At 46.8% G+C, this 24,919-nt stretch overlaps 1 protein-coding gene across 2 annotated transcripts; it reads right to left on the bottom strand.

Moving 5' to 3' along the window:
- Nucleotides 1–923: 923 nt before the first annotated feature.
- On the bottom strand, nt 924–23,634 carry CD47 (CD47 molecule). Of its 2 annotated transcripts, XM_054163206.1 has the most exons (12): nt 23,482–23,634; nt 18,239–18,586; nt 16,457–16,504; nt 13,675–13,764; nt 11,230–11,331; nt 10,712–10,804; nt 9,587–9,682; nt 8,554–8,646; nt 7,073–7,104; nt 3,968–3,992; nt 3,044–3,071; nt 924–1,905 (listed from the first exon to the last, which is right to left on the bottom strand). In XM_054163206.1, the coding sequence occupies exons 1-11, from the start codon at nt 23,525–23,527 to the stop codon at nt 3,046–3,048; spliced, it is 999 nt and encodes a 332-aa protein (XP_054019181.1). In that variant the 5' UTR covers nt 23,528–23,634; the 3' UTR covers nt 924–1,905; nt 3,044–3,045. The 2 variants fall into 2 exon arrangements, with proteins under 2 accessions (XP_054019181.1, XP_054019182.1); XM_054163207.1 differs by lacking the exon at nt 16,457–16,504.
- Between the last annotated feature and the right edge of the window lie 1,285 nt (nt 23,635–24,919).

Raw genomic sequence — 24,919 nt, 5'->3', positions numbered from 1 at the left:
CTGTTTGCTTCATTTTGCTGAATTCTTGGTGCATTGGTGTCCTGCACTGAGAGCTGAAGCTCAGGATGCAGAGAATCTCTGCAAGATGCACCAGCATGAACACAAACCTCCCTTGTCACAACACTCAGCTCTTGAGCTGTGCCAAATCACTCTTCCAAAATGGGGATTTTACAGAATTAACCAGGTTAATCCAGTCCAACCTATCACCCAACACCATCTGATCAACTCAACCATGGCACCAAGTGCCTCATCCAGGCTCTTCCTAAGCACCTCCAGGGATGGTGACTCCACCACCTCCCTGGGCAGCACATTCCAGTGGCCAATCTCTCTTTCTGGGAAGAATTTCTTCCTTACATCCAGCCTAAACCTCCCCTGGCACAGCTTGAGACTGTGTCCTCTTGTTCTGGTGCTGGATGCTTGGGAGAAGAGACCAACACCCACCTGGCTACAACCTCCCTTCAGGGAGTTGTAGAGAGCAATAAGGTCTCCTCTGAGCCTCCTCTTCTGCAGGCTAAGCAACCCCAGCTCCCTCCCTTTCATTCCACTACTGCTTGGCAACAGCTTTGCAAGCAGAGTTTGGAGATGATTGTTAGGAGAAACCCATGAGTGCCACCTCTGAAATGGATTCCCTTAGCACAACGAGAAGACAAGATTTCTACAAAGCAGACATGAAGTTCCAGAGAAGCCAACAGCATTGGAAGGACTCTCAGAACACTTGTAAAACAGCTTAAGATTTCATTTAATGTGCAAGTTGCTAGAAAACTGATTTTTAACTGGACCACAAACATATATACAGAAACTGAGCCTCCTCCTGTCGCAGCAGCTCCTGCTACTCGCTTTTCTCTATTGGTGGTGGGATGGCAGCATCACAAACTTGGGTCAGAAATTAAACAGCTCCTTTTTTTTTGTGTGGTTTTTTTTTTCCTTTTTTTTGTGTGTTTTTTCCTCTTCTCCATTCAAGAAAACAGGATTTTAAGACCAGAACTGTCCAAAAGTAACACTAAATAGGACAACTCCTGCTGGTTACGAAGCATCCATGACTGTTACAAATTCACCGAGTTAAGAAAGCCTGAAATTGCTTCTGGTACCACACACGGCACAACATGAACACACACACACACACACACAGAAAGAACCACAGTCAGCAGGGAAATGACTGGCTGCTGTGCTCCACAAGTCCAGTGCTGAATCAGGCTCCAACAGCCGAGTGGTTTCTCATCAAAGAATCATGGAAGAAGCATGGAGAGCTCTCTCACCGGGCCAGAAGCCAGCAGAGCAGGCCTGGCTCCTGTCTGGAGAGAGGGATTCTGCTTTTGCTGGAAATCAGGAGAACTCTGTTAACTTCAAGGAGAGCTGGGAGCAAACTTTGCACTCCTGCAACGTGGTGGATAAGCATTTTCTGGCTGCTTTGTCGAGAAGTCTTGCCGAGGTCAGGAAGTAGGTTTGGTGTTTTGTACGGCCCCTACCCCCTGCCGGCATCGCAGGCGCAGGACCAGAACTTGCCCATGCACACAGACAGAGACACAATCATCTGAAGGGCATTGCAGTCGCTGGGCTGAGCGGGCCCAACAGCAAAGCAGTGACTAAGGAGAGTTTGGGGCAAATAATACCACTAAGGATTACTGCAGGGAGACCCCGGAGTGGGCAAACAGCGCTTCTCATCTCTCACCCCTCCCCCAGAGATACCGGACCAAGAAGCAAATGAAGGTCACGTGTGGGCAGGCACACGTGCTCCTCACTGCAGCTGCTGTGACCAGAAACTCCTGGCATTCGGGTCAAAAGCACTTTTGCCACACATGCACAACAGCTGGGGGTCCTGAATTTCTTCTTGTTGGGGAGTGCGTCTTCAAGGCCACGGTGTACCAACAGCGGTGTACTTTCCACACATCACAGAGCTCCTCAGTTCTGGGGGGGAGCAGAAAAGAAGGGAAAAGGATTGTTCAGGAAGAGCAGCAAGGCGTTCATGGAATCATCAGATCACAGAAGAGCAAGCACATGATCAGCAGTGGTACGATTCTGTGAGGTTGGAAGATACTTTTGAGACCATAGGATCATGCATCACAGAATGCCTGAAGCTGGAAGAGATCATCTACAGAGATGAGATCTAGAGATCATCTGTAACTCCCCTGCCATGGCTGGGAAGTTATAAACTTGGTTGCTCAAGGCCTCCTCCAGCCTGCCCTTCAACACCTCCAAGGAGGGGGCATCCACAACCTCCTTGGGCAGCCTGTTCCATAGTCTCACCACCCTCACTGTAAAGAATTTCTTCCAGAGATAGTGTCTAAACCTGCTCTCCTTCAGCTTGTAACTATCCCCCCTTGTCCTACTGCTAGACACCCTTATGGAAAGTCCCACCCCAGCCTTCCTGGAGGTTCTCTTCAGGTATTGGAAGGCAGCTATATGGCTTCCCCAGAGTCTTCTCTTCAGAGATCCTCAAGTCCAAGCACTTGCCTAGAGCTCCCAATCCCACCACTACTGCTAAGGGAAGTTTTGTGCTGCCTAGAATCATAGATTCATAGAATGGTTTGGGTTGGAAGGAACCTTCAAGTCTAGTTCCAAGCCCACTGCCTTGGGCAGGGACACCTTCCACTAGACCAGCTTTTAGCACTTCAGTGATGGAAGAGAGTGGCACTAACTAACCACTTTCCAGGAGATTACTGGTTAGGTACACAGCAAAAGCTTAGTTACATTACCACCAACCAACCAGCCCAAAAGACTAACCACAGCAGCCCACCACCAAGGAAAGAGTCCATGCATCTTCAATATCACATAAAAGGAAAGCATACAAACTGTTTGACTTCACACATCTGATCAGCAACATACTGTTCAACAGTCTTTCCTTACTCATCCTCTTCACTGGTTAGCCATACACGTTCTTCCCTTCCCATGACACAAGCTATGCACTGGCTCTTGTCAATACAGTCTGAATTAAAACAGTCCCTGCAGCACTGAAACCTGTCCTCCAAGTTCCATCTCATTAGTATCTCACACCCCCCCCAACATGTTTATCAAAACAAACACCCAGAGACAGATTTGGACTTACCATCATTCTAACATCACTCCTTTTGCATCTTTAAAAGCCAAGCACAAGGATTAGTAATGAGCAAGACAGCAAGAAATGCTTCACAAGTGCTAGTCAGATTAAGTCTAAAAGTCAGGTTAGGAATTGCTAGTACTCTGCATGCCAATTAGTTAACAGAATAGTACAAGAAATAGAGATATCAATGAAATAAACTTCAGCCATCCTTGTCTCACTGTGACTTTCCCCCCCTCTTAAGCACTATCAGGGTTTCCCAACACTGGTTTGAGTTTCCAATGTCAATTCAACCTAATTTGGTGGAGTTTCCCCAACCCAAATATCAATTGAACAGAGTGACAGGAAGAGGTTTTGCTTTAATCTTAACTATCCCATCAAGATAAATGCTTATGAAAAAGAACTAAGATCGACTTTCAAGACTCAGCCCTCTTTTCCTCTTAAATTGGGACTTTTTTGCATAGCAAAGAGGGAGGACAGACTATCCTAAGAGTCATAGAATCATTATGGTTGGAAAGGATCTCTAAGATCATCAAGTTCAACTTTCAGAAGTTGCATTTAAGGCAAAGCAAAGAGGGCGGACAGTCTCACAGCATCACCCAGGTTGGAAGAGACCTCAGAGATCATCAAGCCCAACCTGACAATACCGTGAGATTAGACTTGTCCTGAGACAGTCATTAAGTGTCATTAAGGTATCATTAAGGCTGGAAAGGACCTCTAAGATCATCAAGCCCACCCTTCAAATAATGCCTCTGGCTAGCCAGCAGGGAACAGGGAGCCTGGAGCTGCAGGCACAACGCCATCAACAGATCAAACTCTCACTGAGCTGCGTAAGGTGACACCTCACCGCTGCTTTCATTGAGGACTACAACTGTTGACCTGTTTGCTATCATTAATCCCCTAATGAGAAGATAAGCCTTGAATATCACCTACCATTTAGTGGTTCTTCTACAGCTTTCTGCAAAACATTTAAAAATATATATATATGTATAAAAAGCCTTCATGTTTACTTTTGGCTCGCCACAGTTAAATTACTCTAATTGACATATACAGTAAGTAGTGATTCTACAAAAGTGAAGAAAGCTGAGAGTTAATAAGGTCTGAAAAGAAATCAAGATACCCATCAGTAACTAGTGCCCAGCCTAGTCGGGTTGGACTCCCCCACTGTAAATTCTTCCTCGGGTGAAACCCCTCTAGGTGGCAGCAAAAGGCATGCAGATACTACAGTGAAGCTCTACAAACGCCATGACTTCTGTCACTGGATCGATGGTTAGGAACAAGAATCAACCACAAACCACCCCAAAAATAGTAGCCAAGCAATCAAATGTCATCTCCTCAAAATGAAATACACCACAGCTGTGAGCCTAGGCTGTTAGACAACTGTCAGAAGCAACACACACAATCTACAGAAAGGTTAAAAATAAAGAGGAATTAGCAATCGAGAGAGGAGCTTTCGAAGTGCACAGCTTTCCCCCCCTCTGCCTTCACAACACACAAAGCATTGGTTTGTGCCCCTGTGCCAAAATGAAGCACTGCACCAAAATGAAGCCTTTCAGTCTTTAGATTACACAGAATCAAAAATTTAGTCCCCAAATTCATCGGCTCCTGGAATGATTGGGGTTGGAAGGGACTGTTAAGGTCATCCAGTTCCAAGCCCCACCTCACACTAGAGCAGGCTGCTCAAGGCCTCATCCAGCCTGGCCTTGAACACCTGCTGGAAGGGGGCATCTACAAAATGACTTCACATCTATTTATTGCCTCGAAGTACAGCCCTTGATGGAAATGAGCAACAGATTGACACACTTCCAATTGCCACTAGGGCTTTCCACAACTTCTTGAAACTCACTAGCACAAATTATTGTCACTTAATCTCTGTGTTTGAGCCTCCACTACCTGCAGCTACAATGAGATTTCCAATGGCCTCTAAGTTCCAAAAACTCCTTTTGATTTCATTCCTGTCTCAAATTCAGAGACTAACATGGTGTTCACTACTATGTAGTTGTGGCTATTTCTTGTTCAAATCCTTGCTCTGTATCACAGAATGGAGGGGTTGGAAAGGACCTCTGGAGATCGAGTCCAAACCCCCTGCCTAGAGAAGGTCACATAGGAACATGTCCAGGTGGGTTTGGAATGTCTCCAGAGATGGGGACTCCACCACCTCTCTGAGCAGCCTGTTCCAGTGCTCCATCAGCCTTAAATTAAGCTATTCCTCATGTTTAGATGGAACTTCCTGTGTTCAGGTTTGTGCCAGCAAACTTGAGTAGTTCATAAAAAGGCTGGTGTTCCACAAAGGATGCTATTCAGACTTCTGGTTTCTACTTCAAGCTTATTTACAATAAAAAGCTAAGTTTTAAGATCTCCTCTTCCATTCTACAAATAACCACAGAATCACCAAGGCTGGAAGAGACCTCAAGGATCATCAGGTCCAACCTGTCACCACAGACCTCATGACTAAACCATGGCATGAGCATAACAGATAAAGGCAAGATTGGTTGCCCCAAACTGTCTCTGTAACACACTTCTCAACTATCTCTTGTATCATAATGAACTCTGTGAACCTCTTTTTCTTTTCATTGTTTGTAAACCTTCTGCACTTGAATTCCTTCTGTGAGAGACCAATCCTCTGAAATACTGTTCCTTAAAATGAAAATAGATGAGAAAGAGCAAAGGAAAACAACCTAAAAAACCCCCTACCACGCACACAGAAAAAAAAGCCCCTCCCCCCCACTCTGGGGGCCAACTGCAGTCAGCTCTCCTGCCCCTCTTTTAGAAACCATCTTTCTTCCACAGCTGTGTCTCAGACTGAAGAGACCTGGAAGAGTGTCTTGCGCTGGCTGCCAGCCAGGAAATGGGCCGGCTTGCCATGCTCCCTTGCTGTAAGGACATTCCACTGGTGCTTTACAGCTGTGCCTCTTTATCTGCTTCTGCAGAGCGACACAAATGAGGCAGCTCACATTCATGGCTCACTAGAAAGCACCAATCTATGAAAATTACTGTTTTAGGAATGATTACTCTAGAATTTAACAAAATGACTGAAAAACCTTCTTAAAAGGAAAAACAGGCAAAGCCAAACAAAACACACGTGGGTCTTTCTTCCATCTCCTAGACTCACAGGATGGTTTGGGCTGGAAAGGACCTTGATGATCATCTAGTTAGAAAACTCCTGTCATGGGCAGGGACACCTCCTGCCAGACCAGCTTGCTCTAGGCCTCACCCAATCTGGCTCTGAACCCCTCCAGGAAGGGGGCATCCATAACCTTCCTGGGCAACCTGTTCTGGTGTCTCCACACCCTCACCCTAAAGCATTTCCTCCTAAGATCCAATCTCATTTGTTCTGTGTTACCCAAAGACAGACACTCTGCTTTCAGAGAGCCTCATCATATGAAGGGGCATTATAGGAAAATACAATCATAGAATTGTTTTGGTTGGAAGAGACCTCTAAGTTCATCAATTCCAACCCTCAACCTAAGACCACCAAGGCCATTAAAAGATAAGAAAAGATCAAGGCTGCAGCATGGGAATTCAAGAGAATATTGAAGCTTTCTGACATAAAGAACATAGGACACAAAAAAACCCCTCAGTGAGACTGTTAGACCACAGGACAAAAAAAACCCAACCCAAAAGCAAAACAACCTTGAATCTTTAATAGAAGCCACCTAGAAATGTAACAACAACAACAACAAATCCACAGTGTATTGCCCTTGCCCTAATGGAAAGCTCTTTCATTCAGGTGAGCACAAGATCTTCATAAATGCATGTGAAAGTGCACTGTAAAACATCATACTGCACACCCACCACCTTTTGTGACAGCTCTTGCAACTCCATTTGGGGACAACAGGCAGAGCAGTGATTAGGTAAGGGGAGACACACTCAGTAGGAACAATGAAGACTCACTCAACATTAGACATCTGTTACACAGTCAGAACTTTGGCTTGCTACCAACCTGGTCTGAATTGGAACTAGTGGAGAAAGGTTCAGTATCTCACTACAATCCCCTGAGCCATCTAGTCACCCCAAATTTATTAATTTTAAGCTTACCCCTGGACGAGGATGATCTTTCATTCTGGAACCTAAAACAATTACACAAGGGAGATGAAGCAATGTCATGATCAACCAAATTAAAGCACACAAAATGGAAGCTTTCCCCTATCCCAAACTATTTCTTTAGGTGATGATCTGCAAACTCTCAGAGCCTCTGAAAGCTCTCCTCTGGGTTAGGAGCTAATCTTGCTCTGTACACTCTGAACTGTTCTCATGCATTCACTTTTCTTTGTGCTGATTTTGGTGTGCTGGAATCTAGTCCAAAAGCCACATCTGACCTTTTCAGCCTGCAAAGTTGAATTACAAATGCCATGGTTATGCAGCTCACTGGCACACTGCATCCAAGTGGTATAGATACATCTATAGATAGCCCAAAGTCAACAACTTTTATTGTTGTTAAAAGGCTTGTCTCATCTCTCCTATTTTGGACTCATCTTAATCGACCTCAGATATCAAGTATTAAGCATTCTGCCTTAATCTGTTCTTTAATTTCTTCTGTAATGGAAATCCTCCCTGTTCCAGGGTCTGTTGCTTGTGATCCTGTGCACATCACCCTGAAGCTGTAAGAGTGCTTAGTTCAGTGCAGACCACACACCAGACTGAGTCTGGATGCGAGACATGCTCCACTGCGTGGCTCCGCATCTACACCAGCAAGCTGTTTGAAAAGCCTTCATGCACTCTGAAACAAAGTCACTCTGCTCTCTCTGTGGTGTGCCAGAATTCCAAGCACAGAGCATTTGCCACCTTTTATACTTATTTAGAACCACAGAATGCTTTGGGTTAGAAGGGACCTTAAAGATGATCTAGTTCCAACCTCTGCCCCCATCGTGGGCAGGAACACCTTCCACCAGACCAGGCTGCTCAAGGCCCTGTCCCACCTGGCCTGAACACCTCCCTGGGCAACCTGTTCCAGTGTCTCACTGCCCTCAACTGCCAAGCATTTCTTCCTAATATCCAGTCTAAATCCCCCTTCTTCCAGCTTCAATCCATCTCCCCTTGTCCTATCACTACAAGCCCTTGTAGAAAGTCCCTCCCCAGCTCTCCCATAGTCCCCTTCAGGTACTGGAGGCCTGTCTGGCTTTTAGACATTGAAATCTCTCATCTTTTTGAGATCTGGTGAGCCTGGTGAACAGACACAGGCTACAGACCCTTGAAACCCTTCAGCTCTCTTTATTCTAACCTTCAGCCAGCCAACTGTGTCTGTGCAGACGTTACACAGCACCACCCAATCCCACACTCCCACTTAAAATCCTGGCTGTGTGGATCTCAAGGTAAGTTTATTCTCTGATAAACTGTTAATTAATCAAGATTGTCCATGGGCTCTGTGAAGCAAAGCCAATGCAACTTCTCAGTAACCTCACTACATAACTGTGCAACCACACCTCATCAGCTGTGCCTACCTCTGGAAAGTGCAGCAGACAAAATTGCTCTTCTGAGTATTTCAGTGCTGAAAGAAGATAACATGAGGTGCTACTTACCCATAATAAACACGTAAGCCAGGCTCAGCAAATTTGTGATAGCCATAATAGCTAAGCCAGCAATCAAAATAGACCCATGTGAAGGAGGACAGGCTGTTAAAAACAAGATAAAAGCATCTGAGATAAGTAAACCCACAGCTGAATAATGAAAGAAGCCTGATAAAACCAGATGTGATTCCTTTCCCTTTCAAAGCCATCCCAGAGCTACTTCTGCATTTCCCTAAGTTCTCTAATGCTGGAGGCATTTACTGATTTATCCTACTTAGCTGGTAATATTCCAATACAGTTTAGCTCTTCCACTGTCATTCACTTGACAGCATTCTGGCATTAACTGTACTTTAAATTTAAACCTACATCCTCAGTCCCAATTGTTTCCAACTATAATTGCATTGGATTAGAGAACACAATACTGTTACTAATAAAACAGGGTAAAACCAAGGAGGAGGGCAGAAAGGAGGGGAGAAGAAGGGCAGAAAGGAGGGGAGAAGAAGGGCAGAAAGGAGGGGAGAAGAAGGGCAGAAAGGAGGGGAGAAGAAGGGCAGAAAGGAGGGGAGAAGAAGGGCAGAAAGGAGGGGAGAAGAAGGGCAGAAAGGAGGGGAGAAGAAGGGCAGAAAAGAGGGGAGAAGAAGGGCAGTTCTGAGGCAAATGCACCCCTGATAACAGGAATGCTCCACCTTCACAGGGGTATCACAGAGCAGAAACAGGCTATTACAACCTAAGCAGTGGTGGGTTTAGGTGACTCTAGGGCACTAATTATTGCAGAATTAAAACAATTAGCTTTTGTGTTGTTTGTTGTGTGTTTTTTTTAAGCTGACAGATGCTGGATATAGTCATACAAATGAAACTGATAGATGTAATACTGCCTTAGGGCTATTCTTTCATCAGAGGAAAGAGCATTAACTCAATACTCCTAAAGAACATTAACAGAAGTTACTTGCCCAGGCTGTGTATTGAAATAGTTCGCAGTGTTTTCATGTTACAAATAAACAAACATCAGTAAAAAAGACACTTTTAGAGAGGAGAAATTGCTTACCTGAGACACACAGTGCAAAACCAACCACAGCAATTACATAACCAAGGATGTGCAAACCTATCAGAGCAAATGTTGCTTGTGGTAGACTATCAAACGCTGGGAAAGACAAAAAGAGAAAGAAAAAGTTCTACTTTTTAAAGTTTAACTCCATAGACACAAAAGGTAGATCACATAACCATTAAATCCCCTCTCAGCCTTCTCTTCTCAGGACTAAAAAGCCCCAGGGCTCTCAGCCTGTCCTCATATGGCACATGCTCTGGTCCCTTAATCATCCTGGTAGCCTTCTGTTAAGACTCTCTCAAGTAGATCCCTGGCCCTCTTGAACTGGGGAGCCCAGAACTGGACACAATATTCCAGGCGTGGCCTCACCAGGACAGAGTAGAGAGGGAGGAGAACTTCCTTCAATCCGCTGGACAGACTCCCCTTAATGCACCCCAGGATCCCATTGGCCATAGCTGTGCAACCTCACACAGATCTCCAGCCCCTCCTGCTTATTGCCCATGCTCCATGCACTGGTACATAAGGCATTTCAGAGAGGGAGTGAATCCATTCGTTTTCACAACTGCTGCCCGACTGCTCCTGGCTCCCTCCACGGCCACCAACCTGCCAGTGAGCCCTGCCCGTGCTGCTGTTTGCTTACTGGCTCTTTTATCTTCCCCAGCACATGGCTCATTATGCCCCACCTCCCCTGAAGCAGCAGTGGAGCTGGCACACCACCTCACAGCACCCCAGGCTTGTTTTCAGCAAGCCTGGTTTTTACCCTTCCCCCCTCTGAATCTACTTTAAAGCTTGATTAATGAGCACAGCCAACCCCTGCGACAGAAACCTTCTCCCCCTTGTGCCTGTTCCTGCCTTATGCACTTATGAGCATTTTATTTTGAGACACTATGAATCCAGGCTGCTGTTGTAGCACTGCTGTGTAAAAATGAAGAGGCTGTGCAGATCCTGCCATGTGACCCCAAGCCAAACCAAAGAGACCCCAAAGCAGCAAAAGCAAGCCCCAAACTACTCAAAACCCACTTCTCCAAAACACAAAACCTCTTTTCCCGAGGCAGAGGGAGCTCAGCTCTACTGTCACCTGTTTTTCTCTTATGTTCCTGAGCTAGTGAACAAACAAATACTCACCAATTCTAAAAATAAAGTACTGGAGTGGTACCATGCTCACAGCAGGGATTACGATGAGGCCAAGCCCAGCCTGGTTCTGTGCAGTGAAGCCATCTGCAAACATTTGCAGGGAAATGAATACAATAAAAACCTTGGCTTGGAATGAATTCAAGCTCAAAGCAACAATTATTTGCATCTTCAAGTTTTTAGGGGGGCAGGAAATAAACAATCCCACTGAAGTAACAGAGGGCACTCCCTAATATTCAGCTAGGGTAGGAGGAGAACAGGAATAACTGTGGAGGACAGGGCTAAAGTGGGGGAGAGAGAAGTAAATGTGGAGTCTGTACCTCCTGCTGATGACCTCTGGGCTTCACCACCACCACGCTCTCTCTGTTGTATCCTACAACTGTTTCTTTTTTGATTTTCAAATGAACAGGTGGCAATTACTAGGTGATACTAACTTCCACAATACTGCATGGAAGTGACTGAATTGCTTCTCTTACTCCCTTAAACTGGGAAAGTGATTTTAAGACACTTACCTTGGACATAAAGAACAGTGCCTATAACCGCAGCCACTGTGAAGATGAAACCTGCTACAGCAATGCTCACTTTCTTCTGAGGTACTATTTCGTATTTAAATGCTTAAGGACAAAACACAGAGAGAGGAAACCAATCAGACACACAGTTTCTCTCACTAACATACAGAGATTTTGGGATTAGGAGTGGTGTCCTAAGAAAAGGACACAAGCTCCTAATCAATTAGAACTACCTGTATCACTAAGGCTTCACTGGTTTCATTGGTTTGTGTGGTTAATATGGTTTAGTAGGATAAAGGAAATCTGGCACTGGTGTTCCAGTCACACTCTTAATTACACCTTCTAGATGATTCAGGTGATACATTATCAGAGTAACTGTGGGACATGGCACAGTTGAATTCAAGTAGTTGGTTCAAGTTACAGTGAATTTGTTGCTCAGGTGAGTGTCAGGCAGAGATTTACAAATCCCAGGTTTAATTCTCTTTCCCCTGACTCTGTGAGCTCAGACCTATCACCTCTGTCCCCAGGGCAATAAAGGGGTGTTCCCTTCTCATCAGAATGCTTTGAGGATGAGTAGATATGAGGTAGAATTGTTTTCATTGGAAAAGACCTCAGCCTCAAAAGATCAAGTCCAACCATTCCCTAACTCTACCAAGTCTGGTGCTGAACCATATCCCCCAGTACCACATCTCTGCCTCTTTTAATCACCTCCAGAAATGGGCACTCAACCACTTCCCCAGGCAGCCTGTTCCAGTGGCTGAGGATCCTTTCAGAGAAGTTTCTTCTAATACCCAACCTAAAGCTCCTGTGGTGCCACTTGAGGCCATTTCCTCTCATCCTATCACTTGTTACTAGGGAGAAGAGACCAACCTCCACCTGGCTTCAACTTCCATTCAGTTACAATGTCCTGTATTTGTTAACACCCTAAATAATGCAGTGGACTGACAAGAGGCTGATACTGCTCAGTTAGCTGCATATGATAAATATGGAAAGCAAGACACAAAAAGCAAACAATACTCCAAACCCAGTTGTGGATAAGCTATACTGCAATCCTAAAAGCCCATCTTGTAAGCAGAAAAAAACCATTCCCAAACATCCCAAACCAAACATACCCCCAGACAAACAGACCCACACCCAGCAACACAGACCCCGAATCAGACCTCCAAACCAGCTAAATCAATCCCCAAAGCAGCAAAATAAGCCCCAACCCAAATAAAACAGATACCCAAACAAGCAAAACAACCCCAAAATGAGCAAAAATAAGCCCCAAACCAGAATAGATCCCCAACCCAAACCAAACATACCCCAAAAGCAACAAAAAGGACCCCCAATGAAAACACACCCCAACCCAAACAAAACAGAGCCCAAACCAACCCAAACAAAATAGACCCCAATGAAAACAGACCCCAAACCAACCCAAACAAAACAGACTCCTCCAAAACACAAACCCAAGACAATATTTTCCCAAGTAGCCCATAGAAAAATCAAGCCCAGTTAGAGAGGATATTTAAAGGCCTACTGCAGCACTGTTGGATTCACAGGTTAATTAAACCAGTGCAAATTAAAGGGGGTGGGAAATTTCCAATCTAAACTTCCCCCATGGCACACTGAAGACCCAAAACACAGATTCTTTAGGTGAAGTCATGTTTTTAGAGCTCCTCAAATCCACAGATGCTGTGGGAGACAAGTGTTTGTGTAGCTTGATGCCATGTTATGTGTCCTGGAAGACTGTAAGGCTTGCCTGAAATGAAATGGCAGAGCAAGCAGTGAGGAAGAACATAGTTTGGTGTGCTCTTTCTGACCAGTCCTGTAACAGTGCTCACGAGGAACTATCCTCAGAACTGTGTATGGGCTAACTCTCTGTGGTGCCAGCTGACCCATAACCCAATTCCAGGTGACCTGACAAAGCAGACATACAACACTCTATGTATTAATAGAAACAGAGAATGGTTTGGGGTGGAGAGGACCTTAATGATCATCTAGTTCCAATACCCATGCCATGGGCAGGGACACCTCCTGCTAGAGCAGGTTACTCAAGGTCTCATCCAGCCTGGCCTTGAACACCTCCAGGGAGGGGGCATCCACAACCTCCCTAAGCAACCTGCTTCAGTTTCACCACCCTCACTGTGAGGAATTTCTTCCTAATACCCACTCTAAATCTCCCCTCTTCCAGCTCAAAGCCATTGCCCCATATCTTGTCACTACAAGCCCTTGGGAAAACTCCCTCCCCAGGATTTTTTGCAGGCCTTCTTCAGGCACTGAAGGCCACTCTAAAGTCCCTCTGGAGCATTTTTCCCTCCTGGCTGCACAGCCCAAACTGGGTCAGTTTTACCATGTCCCTTTCAAATGCAAACACCAGCTTTCACCTTCCACAGATGCCTTTACACACCCAAGTGATTTTACAGGACAAATCAGTCATTAAAAATAATGAATAGAGTCAATACTTACCAACAACACTTAACTGAGCTGAACACAAAACAATAATTAAGAACAGCAACACTATGATGATAGCTCTTTCCACTAGAGGAAACCATGATCCTAGGGAATAAACACAGACAAAATGGTAGGAAGAAAACAAAAACTGAGGTTAGCAGCTTCTTGTTACTTTTAGGCTATGTTTCTAGGTTGCTCAATGCTGGATGTAATAGTTAACATGGAGAGTTAGCACTAGGAGTTATGAAAGGCTAAGAAAGCTTCTTCACTCTGATCTTGTGTGTGAAAACCCATTTTTTTCTGTATTTCTAGTTAACCTCATGTTTTCCAAGCTGGAGGTTTTAATTTCCACTGGAACAGAGGATATATTTGTGCTATCTTCTGGCAGTACAAGCTCTGCTAGCTTGTGGAACCACAAACAGCACAGTAGATCAGAAAGACTGTGTATTGAGGCTATGTATTAGAGTTGATGTAGCCCTGGACAGCCTTGTGTAGTTGGAGGTGTTCCTGATCAGTGGAGAGGGGTTGGACAGGATGACCTTTGAGGGTCCCTTCCAAGCCCATGCAATCTGTGAATCTGCAAGTAGGAGAGATATGGCAAGTCAAACTTGATGCTTGCCCAGTAGGGGTTGGAAGGGATCTCTGTTTATCATCCAGCCCAACCCCCCTGCCAAAGCAGGATCACCTAGGGCAGGCCAGATGAATCTTGAAAGTCTCCACAATCTCTCTGGGCAGCCTGGTACAGGGCTCTGCCACCCTCACAGCAAAGAAGTTTCTCCTCCTATTGAGGCAGAACCTCCTGTGTTCCAGTTTATTCTGCTCTGTTCTACATCCAAACATTGCAGTTCCTGAAGAAAGCCAACTGTGTGACAAGGAACACAGGAGCTAACCTCAGTGAGAAGTAAACATTGGTATGTTAATTTTAGAAACCCAAGTTTCCTTTACTTCTTCCCACCATCATGCATTTAGCCTTCTTTCCTCTGCATCTTGGATGCCTTAGGCTGTTCAGTCACTTGTGCTGCAAACCCCTGCAAAGCCACCTCCCAGTACAGAATCCTGCAAATACCTCCACTGAACTAGAAAATGCAGTTGGTTCTGGCATCTCTGCTCATGGCTTCATTTAGACTCACTCAGTGGAATCCAAAGCCTCCATTTGTTTCCACTAGCTTCCTCTGCCTGCACTCCCACTTCCAAAGCGATATTTCATCTTCATGCTGTTGCATACCCCTTGCTCTCCATATTTAAAACCTCTATCTGCAGCTCCACAAATATGGAATTCAGCAGCAAAAGTTCTCAAGTTTCAATGTCAAGGAGATAACTCCAGGCCAGCTGTAAGCTCCCAACCTCCCTCCTTCCCCCTCTCCTCCTCCCACAAGGGCTCACAGAAGATACTGTGGTTATAATAGAGATAGAAAAGATAGTAAAGGCAGAAGTGGAGAAATAGCTGACAACTTCCTTATCACCAAAAAAACCCCAAAACAATGGAATGAACTGTAAAAGGAAGGCTCTTTGCTTCATTTGCATTGTTGACTAGGCAGCTCCCATTGAACAGCAGCTTCAGTGCCACTCTTTAGATAAGGCAAAGCCCAGGGATGTTGTTCTGTGCAACTGAGAATTATTAATGAACTGAAAATACCTGCAAGCACAGGCTCTAAAGCACCTGCACTTCCCCTCCAGCATTTCCAGATCACACCACCAGGTATTTACCAAAGAGAGAAAAAAGCAGCCATGAAGCCTGGTGTCTACTAGGACATCAGCATGCAACATGGAACACTTCTCTCTAACTCTGCTTTTTAACAGCAATAAAGCAAAAATGTTGGGAGGCAGTATAAGGAAGTCAGTTCCAAAAGAGGTTTCCAGACATGGGGGGGGTGGGGAGAGGGAAGGGAGAGGGAAGGGAGAGGGAAGGGAGAGGGAAGGGAGAGGGAAGGGAGAGGGAAGGGAGAGGGAAGGGAGAGGGAAGGGAGAGGGAAGGGAGAGGGAAGGGAGAGGGAAGGGAGAGGGAAGGGAGAGGGAAGGGAGAGGGAAGGGAGAGGGAAGGGAGAGGGAAGGGAGAGGGAAGGGAGAGGGAAGGGAGAGGGAAGGGAGAGGGAAGGGAGAGGGAAGGGAGAGGGAAGGGAGAGGGAAGGGAGAGGGAAGGGAGAGGGAAGGGAGAGGGAAGGGAGAGGGAAGGGAGAGGGAAGGGAGAGGGAAGGGAGAGGGAAGGGAGAGGGAAGGGAGAGGGAAGGGAGAGGGAAGGGAGAGGGAAGGGAGAGGGAAGGGAGAGGGAAGGGAGAGGGAAGGGAGAGGGAAGGGAGAGGGAAGGGGGAGAAGGGAGAGAGGGGAGAGAGAAGGGGGGAGAAGGGAGAGGGAAGGGGCAGAAGGGCGCGGGAAGGGGGAGAAGGGAGAGGGGGCCGGGAGGGGGGAGGGAGAGGGGGAAGGGAGAGGGGGAAAGGAGAGGGAAGGGAGAGGGAAGGGAGGATTTGTGCAAAGTGAGATGGAAAACAGTTGGCTCCTCTAAGCCCACGTAAAACTGAACGTGTTAGTGGTGCCAGAAGGAATTCACTGCTCAGAAATGACAGAGTGAAGACTGGGGAAGGATTCTGACATTCAACCCTTTTCAAGACTCATTGCTCATGAGACTGTGTAGAACACTGAGGGACGAGCAACACAAAAGTAGAAGAATTGAAAGAGAAAGCAAGTGAGTTGTTTTTTACCTTCAGCTAACCCCTCAAACATAACACTTAAGTTTGACATTTTCTAGCATACACTCTCAAACTTTAACATTTGACCTCACAACTATAAATTCTTCACCAACCACAGCTTTCCTTTGATGCTGGGGCACTTTCCTCGGCGCAACTGACAACTAGAAAATGAAATTAGAAAAAGGGCATCAGTTTCCTGCTTTGCACTCTTGGTAAGGCTTTCAAAACTCTATAAACACATAGTAAAAATAAAACAGCGCAACTTTGCATCATGGGACTTGATTCCACACCCTCCAGCCTTGGTTCCTCTTCTAGACTTTAAAACTGGATGGTAAAACAGGTCACAAAGGTTGAGGAAGATGCTATGAGATGGATGGAAACCACCTATAGCTCCAAAGAACACTGCAAGGAGCCAAGGGATTTTGTACCATCCACCCTCTTTCAGTGGCTGTGCCCTTCTCGGTTCATTTCAGGATCACATTTGGCTTGCAGTTAACTCAGTAAGTAGACCAGGCTGTGAATTACAGAGATATTTGCAGCAGCACACAAGTAGCATCTGTCTGAGCTTCCTGGATATTGTAATGACAATTGCTAAATAGCTAAACAGCAAGCACAGCCCACAACAGCTCTACAGTGCATAGGTAAGACTCCATGTGCTGCACATATTTGGTGCTCCTGAGGAGCTTTCCAAGAGCAAGAAGCAAATCTCCTGTGCAGACCAAGTAGAAAATACACAGACACATTCAGTGAAATTTATCTCTGCGGCATCCTGGACAGCCTGCACAAATGCAGATCTCATTTTCAGTATGAGATCTCCGTTTTCAATAGCTGAGGCACTAGGGCACAAGGATCCCCTTGACAAGGTAAGGGAAAATGGCTCACTAAATGAGAAATTAATTCATAGGTTTGGGTTGGAGGGGACCTTACAGACCATCTAGTTCCAATCCCCTGCCATAGGCAGGGACACCTTTGACTAGACAGGTTGCTCAAGGCCTCATCCAACCTGGCCATGAACACCTCTGGGGAGGGGGCATCCACAACCTCCCTGGGCAACCTGTTCCAGTGTCTCATCACCCTCACTGTAAAGAATTTATTCCTCATATCCAGTCTAAATCAGCCCTCTTAATCACTATTATTGTAAGTACCATCTTCTGAAGATACTTAATGCTAGATAACCATAGCCAATTACCATCTAGTAGTAGCATTTTTCAGCCTCACTGGAAAACCACACACCTTCAGATCAAGTTTTAGAGGGCTTACAAAGAATTTCTACCAGTTCTGTACTTTTCCCACCAATGCTGAAGATTGCAAGATGCAATTTTTAACAGAAAAGCTCTCTCCAAGCATTGTGATGGATGTATCCATCTCAGCATTGCAATGAAACTAGGAGTGTATTTCAGTGTGCAAATTCATAACATGAGGGTGCTGAAAATACCACCAACTTTACCATCTAAGAGAAGAGGGAAAGCAGTGATTTTGCCATTATTAGACAAGTGATGATCTTCAGGCATTAAAGATGTAGTCAGATCTTCCCCTCAGAAACACTTATTCAGAGGCTCATACAACAGTTTGTGTCAGAACAGACCTTGAAGATCCTCCAAGTTCAGACCTTGAAGATCCTCCAAGTTCAGACCTTGAAGATCCTCCAAGTTCAGACCTCGCTGCCATGGGCAGAAATACCTTCCACCAGACCAGATTGCTCAAGGCCTCATCCAGTCTGGCCAAAATAAAACTCACACTAGCATGCAAGTGAGAAGGTCTGGGTGCCACACTTCTTCTACTTTTAATTTCAATCCATGAACACAAACGCATCACATGCCCCACTTTCCTCTCTCCCATAAAACCGTGCTTCTTCCCCCTCCAGGCAGGTCCTACAACACCGGCAGGCAACTCACCTACGCGGCTTTTAAGTTCCACTCTTATTTTTCCTTCTCTGTTTGATTCTGTTACTTGACAAGTGTAATTTCCAACTTCTGCTTCAGCACTGCTAAGCGTGAGGGAGGCAACACCCTTAAGCAGATCCCCCGGCGAGAGCAAGTTAGCGGAGGGAAAGGCATTGTCTCTGAAAACCGTACGGTTTGCTCCCTCGTAGGAAAATATCTCTCGTTCATTCAGTGCCCACAAAACAATCATGGTCTTTTCATTGTTCTCGTGGAGGTCAGTCACATAGCAAGGCAAAATAACAGTTTTGTTACAGTTAGTTGTTTCCACATCTGTCGTAGTAAGGGCCAGCTGGGCAGAACCTGGAAAGAAAAAGCAAAAGGGACACAACTCAGAATTCCCTCTTAAGGTACAACAGAATCGCAGCACATGACATAGGAAGAAGTGAAAAAACACCCCAACCCCCCAAACCCTTCTGTCACACCACAAACCCAGAAGCATGCTTTAATGAAGTAACAAAAGAAGGGGGGAAAAAAGGCATGATCAGAATCTTATCGCAGCCCCTCTACACAAATAGGTGCAAGGTCCTGCACCTAGGTCAGGGCAATCCTTGCTATCAGTCCAGGCTGGGGGGCGATGAGATCCAGAGCAGCCCTGCAGAAAAAGACTTGGGGGTGCTGTGGCCGTTTGACGCTGTGCCTTTAAGAAAGGGGCACACTGGCTAAATGTTTATAAAATATGTTGGTAGTCTGAACGAATTTCATTGGCCAAGGAGGTGGGAGGTGAGATTGGACCCAGGGGTGCTGGTGGGTGAGAAGCTGGACATGAGCACTTGCAGCCCAATGGCCAATGGCATCGAAAGCTGTGTGGCCAGCAGATCAAGAGAGGTGATTCAGCCACTGTGCTCTGGTGAGACATCACCTGGAGCACTGTGGAGTCACCATCACTGGAAGTGTAAGAAGAGAGTGGATGAGGCACTTGGTGCCATGGTTTAGTTGATTAGATGGTGTTAGGTGATAGGTTGGACTCGATGATCTCGAGGGTCTTTTCCAACCTGGTTAATTCTTTTCTATTCTGTGTCCACCTATGGGACCCCCAACACAGAAAGGACATGAACCTGCTTCAGCAAGGTCCAGAGGAAGCCACAAAGCTGATCAGAGGGCTGATGACAGTCTGGGAGAGCTGGGAGCATTCAGCCTGGAGAACAGAAGGCTTTGGGGAGATCTTAAAGCAGCATTTCAATAACTGAAGGAGACCTCCAGGAAGGCTGGGGAGGGACTGTTTGGAAAGGCTTGTATTGACAGGATGAGGGGCAATGGTTTGAAACTGAACAGGGTAAACTGAAGTTGGACATTAGGAGGAAGATCTTCACAATGAGTGTGATGAAATACTGGAACAGGCTGCCCAGGGATACGGATGGGGCTCATCCCTGGAGACTCTCAAGTCGTACTTAATGTGGCCCTGGGCAGCCTGGTCTAGTGGGAGGTATCCCTGACCATTGCAGGAGGTTTGGACAAGATGACCAAGGCCATCTGTGAATTATCACACCTATTTAATGGACAGGTCCCTTAACCTATCATCACTATTTTTTGATTAAAACTTGGGGGTGCCACTTCCTTGGCTGCTGCCCCTAAAATGCCATAGTCAGGAATACTGCATGAAGGGCTGATTTCCTCTTGTTCCACTGATGTTCCAATTTTGCTGCTGATCACACAGCTATCTAAAATCAGTTCATTAAGGACAGGAGGCATAAATTCTACACTTTCTAGAGATGGCAGGCAGGGCAGCTCAGTCAATAAAATGTTATTATTTGTTCCTTCTTATCTCTGAAGGTGGAGTCAAATGCCCACAGGTTTAGATATTTCCTCGTAAATTCTCTCTCTTCTGACAGGGGGGCTGCACAGACCATGTATTAGATAAGAGTCTTACTCAGTGTTTGAGTGCATACACAATGGAGTTGAAAATGGAGATTTTTGTACTGAGAAATGACCTGCACTATAAATCATTGTGATTAATCCTACCACGGCATTCCATGTGGTTAATGACAAACCACCACCACTAATGGGGTTTGCCATTTCTCTGCCATATTCCAGCACGGCTCCAGAACACCACCACTGACTAACCACTGTTTCAAGAAAGACCTAAATCCTATGCCAAGATTTTATCAGAAATTCACAGATTCATAGAATGGTTTTGGGTTGGAAAGGACTTTAAAGATCATCTAGTTCCAACTCCCCTGCCATGGGCTGGAACACCTTCCTCTAGACCATGGTGCTCAAGGCCTCATCCAACATAGCCTTGATCACCTCCAGGGAGGAGGATTCCATGACCTCCCTGGGCAACCTGTTCTGGTGTCTCACCACCCATGTTGTAAAGGATTTCTTCCTAATACTCAGCCTAAATGTACCCTCCTCAATCTTCAATCCATTCTCATTCATTCACAGTTCTTGAGATCATCAAATTTAACCAACACCCGTGGCCAGAAGAGAGGTTTGACTTCAAACTATGAAGGCTTTGAATCTTTTATTCACTGTGGTTTTCCTCGTTTGTGAGAAATCATCATAGTTTAATAGCTCTTGGAACAGTCATTGCTCCCTGAAGTGGCATTAATCATTCAAAATGTTTGACTATACCAGCACTATAAGCACACAAATTGGAGTAGCTCCAGCATTTTCAGAGGGACTAATGGTATTTACACGTATAAACTAGGCCAGAAGTGTGATATGGATTGGATGACTAAATTCAATTAGGGGAAAGTAAGGAGAGAAAAGAACAAAGGAAAAAATGCCAAATGACAGAGAAAGCAGTCGTGTCACTATCTGCTGGAGCTCATCTTTTCCAAAGCAAGTCTTTAGCTTTAAAAGCACTGATCTTTGAGACAATGCTTTGATATTCTCACACAAGTCACAGACTATTGCTGAGCATCAAAACAGTCATTTTTTAAATGAAACAACTATAAATGTACTATGTATTGTATTTGATGACACTTTGCACCGAGGAACTACTCTGTGCTTTAATATTCTCTCACAAGACACTGGACTGCCACAGAGCATCAACAATATTAAACATGATAAATTCATGGTGATTTGATAATCGACTATTATGGTTACCTTATAATCGGGTGTTTGACAGCACTTGGCAATGAACTACTCTCTAATTTACTCGTTGTGCTGCAAGCTGGACCTCAGAAAAGCAAAGCAACTGAAACAGAACCATGGGAAACTGTACCCAAACATCAAACTGCAGCCCAGTGAAAAAATGAAGACACACAAATAAAAGCTTCCTTGAAAAAGAAATACAAAAGCTTCATAACAATTAAATACCCACGATTAAAAGCTTCATTAAATACATTTCACACCTATTTACCACGACCTCAAAATAAAAGGTTTCTCGGTGAGGAGCTGTTGGGGTTTCGGTTTGGGTTGGTTTTGGGGGTTTTTTGGAACTAGCACACTTCCATTTCAGAGGATTAAGTTGCTCACTGCTGGCTCTGCCTGACTGAGAAAGGTGATTTTCAGCAACTGTACTTCCAAATAATTAGCAAAGAAAATAAAAACCTCGCCAATCGTGAAGGAATTCACCCAAATCGATCCAAATTTTCTCGCCAACGTTAGCAATGAAAGGCAGGGAGTTGTAAATTCCTGATGGCACTGGTTTGCTGTTGTGCAGTCTATGAGAGCAGGCATGTTTTGCCTTCAGGCGATCGAAGAAGTGCTCATGTGAACTGCTCTACCAGCAGAGCGCCGGGGAAACAACAAACAGGCTGCAGACAGCCGCCAACAGAGGCACACTGACAAATTATCTGTGGGTTTTGTCCTCTGCAAACCTTGCCGCTTTGGGAGAAGAGGTTAAGTGGCTGCTATCTCACTCAAGAGAAATTGACTGCTTATTACAGCCAATATTTCCAGTATCACGGACTCACAGATTGCATGGGGTTGGAAGGGACCCTCAAAGCCCACTTGTCCGACACCCCTGCGGTGCGCAGCGACACCTTCAACCCGATCAGGTTGCCCAGGGCCACATCAAGTACCCAAGTGCCGTGTCCACACGTTTCCTGAACACCTCCAGGGACGGTGACTCCACCAGATCCCTGGGCTGCCTGTTCCAATGCTGGAACACTCTTTCAGGACAGAAATTTTTCCTAACGTCCAACCTAAACCTCCCATCCAAACTGTTTTAAGATCAAGAAAAGCCATCAACCCTAGAGACTGTACAGCAGGTAACCAGCGTGATCACGGCTCTTGCTTCAAGAAAGTACCTGAAGCTGTGCTGCCCTGACACAACTATCAAGAAGATGGGGATCTCTGTGCTGGTCACAGTATCCTCCTCTCCCATGCAACTTCTGCAACAAACAACCCACCTCCAAACGTAGGAAGGATGGATGAGAAAGGGAGCAAGGCAGAGGGGAAGATGAGGAAAGCGGTGAGGTGTAGGAGAGGATGAGGAAGTCCGGAGAAGGCTCCAGGAAGACCTTACAGCAGCCTTTCAGCACCTAAAGGGGGCTACAGGAAAGCTGGGGAAGGACAAGGGCTTGCAATGTTACGACGAGGGGGGATGGCTTTGAGCTGGCACAGGAGAGATTCAGACTGGATATTAGGAAGAAATTCTTTACAGTGATGGTGATGAGACACTAGAATAAATTGCCCAGGGAAGCTATGGAGGACCCCACGCTGAAGGTGTTCAAGGCCAGGTTGGACAGAACCTTGAGCAAGCTGGTCCAGCAGAAGGCGTCCCTGCCCATAGCAGGGGGACGATGAGGAAGGCGGCGAGGCAGAGTGCTAGAACCGCACACCCGCAGCCCCCTCCCCAGCCAGAGGATGGCGAGCGATCGCTACGCAGCCTGCAGTCTCCCACACGCTTGCTGCCATCGCCGCTGATCGGCGGCCACCCCTGACAACCAGGAGCTCGGAGCCGGGCCGATGCCAGCCCCAGGCCGGGTGCAGGGAGCTACGGCCTCTCTCAACAGCGGCCGCTCTGCCCCACGCTCCACCCTCCGCCGCCACAACACCCGCACCCTCTTCCCGGGTGCCCAACGACTGCACAGGGCAGGAGGAGCAGCTCTGCCAGCCGCCCCTCACACCTTCTCTCGCCCACAGCCGCCGCGCCACGACTACTTCCGCGGTACGCAGGGCGCCTGCAGCAGAGCCCGATGGTGGCAGAGGCGGAAAGGGTCTCGGAACCCGGTTACCGCGGGGGTCGGGACGACAATGAAGGAAGAGAGGGAAGGACGGAGAGGAGGTGGGGGGAAAGCACTCACCTGTGCCCGCAGCGCTGAGCAGCACGCCCACGGCCAGCACCAACATAGCGGAGCGGCAGCGGCGAGAGAGAAACGCAGCGGCCTCGACAGCTCCTCGGCGCAACGGCCAGGGGGCGTGCACACGGGGGAGGCGGGGGCAGGCCCCGCCGCTGATTGGCTTCGGCCGCCGTGGAAGGGGCGGTGAGACGGCGGTGGCGGAGAAGCTGTCCGTTAAGGGCCGCTGGGCGCAGTCCGTTAAAGGCTGGTGGGCGCTGTCCGTTAGCGGCCGTTCCGCAGCCTCGCTCCCGTGGGTGCGGCGACGAGGGGCCCGTGCCACGGACCGGGGGCAGGCTAAGGCCCGGGCCGGCCAAGGAGCTGCCCCGCTTCTTGCCCCCTTCCTGGCGAAACTAGCATGCGGAAACAGCTTCAAAGCGTGTGGCCGGGGACGAGCCTGGAGCCACGGACCGGGAGCTCCCGCGCTTCCCGCCCTCCTGTCTAAACCATCCCGCGGGAACAGCTTCAATAAAGTTTCGCTGTTGTTTCACGGTTTTGCAGTAATCCTTCTGCCGTGTTTCCCTGGCGCTCCGGAGCGCGGGTGGTTGCTTTTGCCCGGCACGCACGGAGGGAACGTGGTGTCCGCAGTAAAATGGCTGACTGGCACGGCACAGGCTGCGGCCAGCGCCGGGCCGAGGGGGAAGCGTTGGCACGATCCACGATCGCTTTATTGATTGTGAACGCGGCCAAAACCTGTTTCGTGGGGGAGGAGGGGAGGCTTCCCTTCCCATTTACCCTCTTTACCCCGCTCGGCAAGCGGGGTCGGCGAGGGCGGCGGCTGGGACGGGCGCTTTCGGTTTCTGTCTCTCTCTCCTCCCTGTTAATCACCCGGGCTTGCACTGGTAATGGAGGGGGAGGGAACAGGGACGGACGGAAGGGTTTGTCCTGATCGTTAAAAGCCCCATGGAAACCCTGCCCCTGGCACTTTTTCCTCTGGCATAAATTAAAACCCGTGCCATGTTCCTGTCCCCCCAGGCTCTGCCACCCTGCTAAGCACCCCCCTGCGAACCTCTGAGCCTTGCTGTATGCTACAGGATGAGACACTATCTACAACGGAAATGTAAAGTGTTTAAATATAGCACAAAGCACAAGAATTTGTAGGCAGTCTGTTATTGCCCTTCAATTAAACCCTAACATAAAGACTCTCTTCACCTTCCTGCATCTGCAGTAACACACATGTCACTGTTTCACAACTGTTTCAATAAATGTGGGACTTTTCTCCAGAGGTAGCTCTCTTTAGCACCTTTTCTATATATAAGATGTTATTGTATAGATACTGCATGGTTTTATATATGTGTGTGTGAGTATATATATGTATTAGTGGTTTTTAAAAGTCTCCCCCTCAGAAAAATCCCACCCTAAACCAGTCCCAAAGTCCAACAAAGCCAGGGCAAGATCAAAATTC

The sequence above is a fragment of the Dryobates pubescens genome, chromosome 8 (genome assembly GCF_014839835.1).
Source record: "Dryobates pubescens isolate bDryPub1 chromosome 8, bDryPub1.pri, whole genome shotgun sequence".
NCBI lineage: Eukaryota > Metazoa > Chordata > Aves > Piciformes > Picidae > Dryobates > Dryobates pubescens.
Note: the sequence above shows the minus strand (reverse complement) of the source record. Positions and strands in the feature narration are given on the sequence as shown.